Raw genomic sequence first — 3,370 nt, 5'->3', positions numbered from 1 at the left:
AATGAAGTCAATACGCATCAGAAGTGAGTTACTGTATCCCATAAGAATGAACGATGGTGAATTTTTCCGCGATTTTTTCGCATTGAAGTATGCCGCGCACTGTTAATATAACGGTAAAGTAATGATATATCCATTAATCAGCCTCATTGGCAACTAGATCTGTTCTGAACAATTTTAAGACCAGCCTCCATGAGGAGTATCAGATTCTTTCCGTACAGGTTGGAGATCCAAGGGCGTCATTTAGACGTCCGTAGAGCCGCTCGCCATACAGCCCTCGCCTGGTTCACTTTCAAAGAGCTTTGTGACAGACCATTAGGAGCAGCAGACTACCTTGCTATTGGTGAGATATTATAATAATCGATCACCAGGGCGAGCGCTACACGTGCATTCCTTTGTAGGCAAGCATTATCATACGATTTTCGTTGAAGATATTCCCGTTCTTACAATCCATGAGCGAGATCAGGTGGGTTCGGGGGCTGTTTGCAGCTTTCCAAAGTCGTTTATCGGAGTAATTTGGGGAAATTCCGTAAGTTTATGGAGCGGGATAGTGACAAGATGTGGTTATTCATGACTATCGTGGACGTTTTACTGTGCGTGAGAAATCCCAAAGCTATCGTTCGTTGTTGATAAGGTACGTCGATTTATCACGCTCATTGACGGGCTATATGAAGCTGGCACCAAACTAGTATGTTCGGCGGAGGCCGAGCCTGGTAGCAGAGTTGGTCGATTCCCTTCAATCCCCTGGCAGACGTTCTTGCCAAGAACTTCTTGGACGCTCGAAATTTGAATTCTCACTCACTTTTTCAGCCGCATGTTTTTCTATAATTTCTATAGATGGGCAGCGTAACGTTTTTTACGGTGTGCATAACGTAAGCAGCTTACGGTTACGGAAAGGCCTCACGAATTTACGGTGGGTGCTGAACTGCTTTTTGAGAATTGTGGCGGAAACATTCGCTGAAATGTACTCCACGATAGCTCAAATAGTTGTTAAACTCATTTCTTGTGGCTCTGATCTAACCGAACCGCTGAGAGAGTAACATCTGGTTTCGCATTTACCAATCGTCTCCTTCGCAAATTCCGTCCGTCTTGCTTCCAGGCTGTCTTGGAACTGCTAAGCCGGCGCCGTCTACGCATGCGCATTCACATGAAGTAGATTTAGGCGACTTGAGTTATCAATTCTCGTTTTGTCCTCTGCATCTCCGTAAGACCCGTTACGGCGCCGCAATTTTATGGTACGGAACTTGAATCGTAACCGTAACGAACCGAAGTGAGCCGTAACGATCCGTAACGTAATTCCGCCCATCTATAATAATTTCGCTCAAAGCAGTAGTGCAATGGAGTGTTCCCTTAGAATGCCAGAGGACAGGTTGAACAAATGCATCAGCATTCTTCAGGTGCTCTCTTCCGGATTAGCGATGAAGACAAGTCGAGCTCAGCGTTCGATGAAGTCTTCGCTTGGGATCGAACCGTCTCCAGATTGATGGAGGTGATTGTGCTGCTACGGACGTCTGCTCATCCGTTCAGCTATTTCGTCAGATGCAGTCGGGAGAGTACCTTTCGGAGCACGCCAGGAAGCTTAGTGCTGATGAAATGCTCGGCCAATACGAGTTAAATAACCTCTCTAAAGAAGACGTTGACGATTTGTGGTTTAGGTGAGGAAATAGATCAATCGGGCGAGCGTAGAAATGTTTAGTAGGTACGATCGTGATGATAGTGGTTCGATCGATGTGTCCGAGCTTACACTTTTACTCGAGGACTTGACGGAACATGTGGAGGGTCATCGGAATGTACCGGCCGAAGTGGTGATCGCCTCGATGGATTTTCTGGATCTCGACAAGAATGGAGTTATCGACAGAAACGAATTCGAGCAATACTGTCAGAAATATGGTTTAGCATTCGCCGGTCATATAACAGTAGTTAATGCTGAAGCGTGATCCGTCGCAGTGGTGGCTACAGTTGCACATTACTGTTCATATGACGTCTTGTCTCTCACTTTCTTTTCACTCCTGTAGTCCGACGTTTTCTCTTTAATTCTTTCACATCCTTGTAAGATTGGTTTGATTGGAGCGTTGAGTTTGTCGGTGATTGATTGGTGAGCTTATCGAAATGGTCATCATCGTACCATCGTTCTCCCCAATGGTTGATAGTCAAGTCAATAATCCTGATCATTGCGGTACGACATCTCCCAATGCTCAGGATTATCACCAAAAGTTACACCACACATTAGTAAAACCTGGATCGTTTTGGCTGTGGTCAAGATAGTCAACCGTTTTACAAAATCAAATGGAAAAAACACATATTTCGACATTCCTTCCTACGGGTCATCCGTGAAATTCATGGAGCCACTAAAGTTGCTCCTTAGCTGTGCCTTAAATCTAGGAATGCCTCGACAAGCTTCTTAATAGTGTGCTATAAACTGAATGAACGCTATATGATGTATTACGTCGAGGCTTGCTGGAGCCGAACGGAAGACCCATTTTTCTCACTGACCAAGGCATACATCATAGTGATCGCCACTCAAGCCCTTTAACACCATAAATCCCGTGACGGCTGGTCATTGATTGGTGTAACACAAGGTGGTCTCCTCGGGTGAGGGAGGTACAGCGTAGAGCGGCAAACTGATCGTACCAATTGTACGGCGAGAGGACTATTATGTGCTCGTATAACATGCACGAGCAAAGATACGTCAGTGTGGAACGGTCTACTGTACGAACGAAAGATGTGGGGTGGTCATGATATCAGGACATCGCAATGAAGCGGCCAAAAGTCAAATAGAAAGTCATGACTGTCATGACATGATAGACTTCTCGCAGTAGGCAAGAGATCTCGAGTGAGATCATCTACTCTACCAATATCCACCAGTGAAGAAATTCTCGGAGATACTCTGCATTCCACTGGGATCATCCAGAGATATTGTATGACCCGCGTCAAGCACCTGAATGAACCATTGATAAGCTCTGGGTCTCGAGGGACCTCGGAGACAATCCACGAGGCTGTACTTTAATGAATGCGAGCTTTGCTCCATTTGGATACTGTGAGGCCCACATCTTGCCGAAATTCCTACCATCAACCTACGAGAGCCGTAATGGGGTAACATCGTTGTGGAAGAAACTAACCTTCATATCCTGAACCGGGGCTTCCTTGAGCAACCTCCCGTAGTCTTCAACTCCTTTCAATGTCGAAACCCAGTCGAACGCACCGACAGCGCTGGTTGCAAAATCTTGGTCACCGTTCACGACAAGTACCTTGATGAGATCGTACGAATTTGTTATAGTTATATCATTCGCCGCCTGATTGAAGAGATGCTCTTTATTCAGCTTTATTCAGTACTTCTTAGGTAATAGTACACAGAACGGTACGTCATGCGGAT

General features: G+C 45.6%; 1 protein-coding gene across 1 annotated transcript in view; it reads left to right on the top strand.

Annotated features, from left to right (window-relative positions):
- Pmar_PMAR025561 (ATPase n2b, putative) overlaps positions 1-1,934 on the top strand; it is a gene marked incomplete at both ends in the record, with an annotated part of 9,815 nt that extends 7,881 nt beyond the window's left edge. Inside the window, 4 exons of the mRNA XM_002765171.1 lie at positions 399-463; positions 1,352-1,486; positions 1,525-1,652; positions 1,697-1,934. Of these exons, the coding sequence (XP_002765217.1) occupies positions 399-463; positions 1,352-1,486; positions 1,525-1,652; positions 1,697-1,934 (566 nt within the window). The remainder of the gene's footprint in view (positions 1-398; positions 464-1,351; positions 1,487-1,524; positions 1,653-1,696) is intronic.
- Positions 1,935-3,370: the final 1,436 nt, after the last annotated feature.

The sequence above is a fragment of the Perkinsus marinus genome, assembly GCF_000006405.1.
Source record: "Perkinsus marinus ATCC 50983 genomic scaffold scf_1104296975596, whole genome shotgun sequence".
NCBI lineage: Eukaryota > Perkinsozoa > Perkinsida > Perkinsidae > Perkinsus > Perkinsus marinus.
Note: the sequence above shows the minus strand (reverse complement) of the source record. Positions and strands in the feature narration are given on the sequence as shown.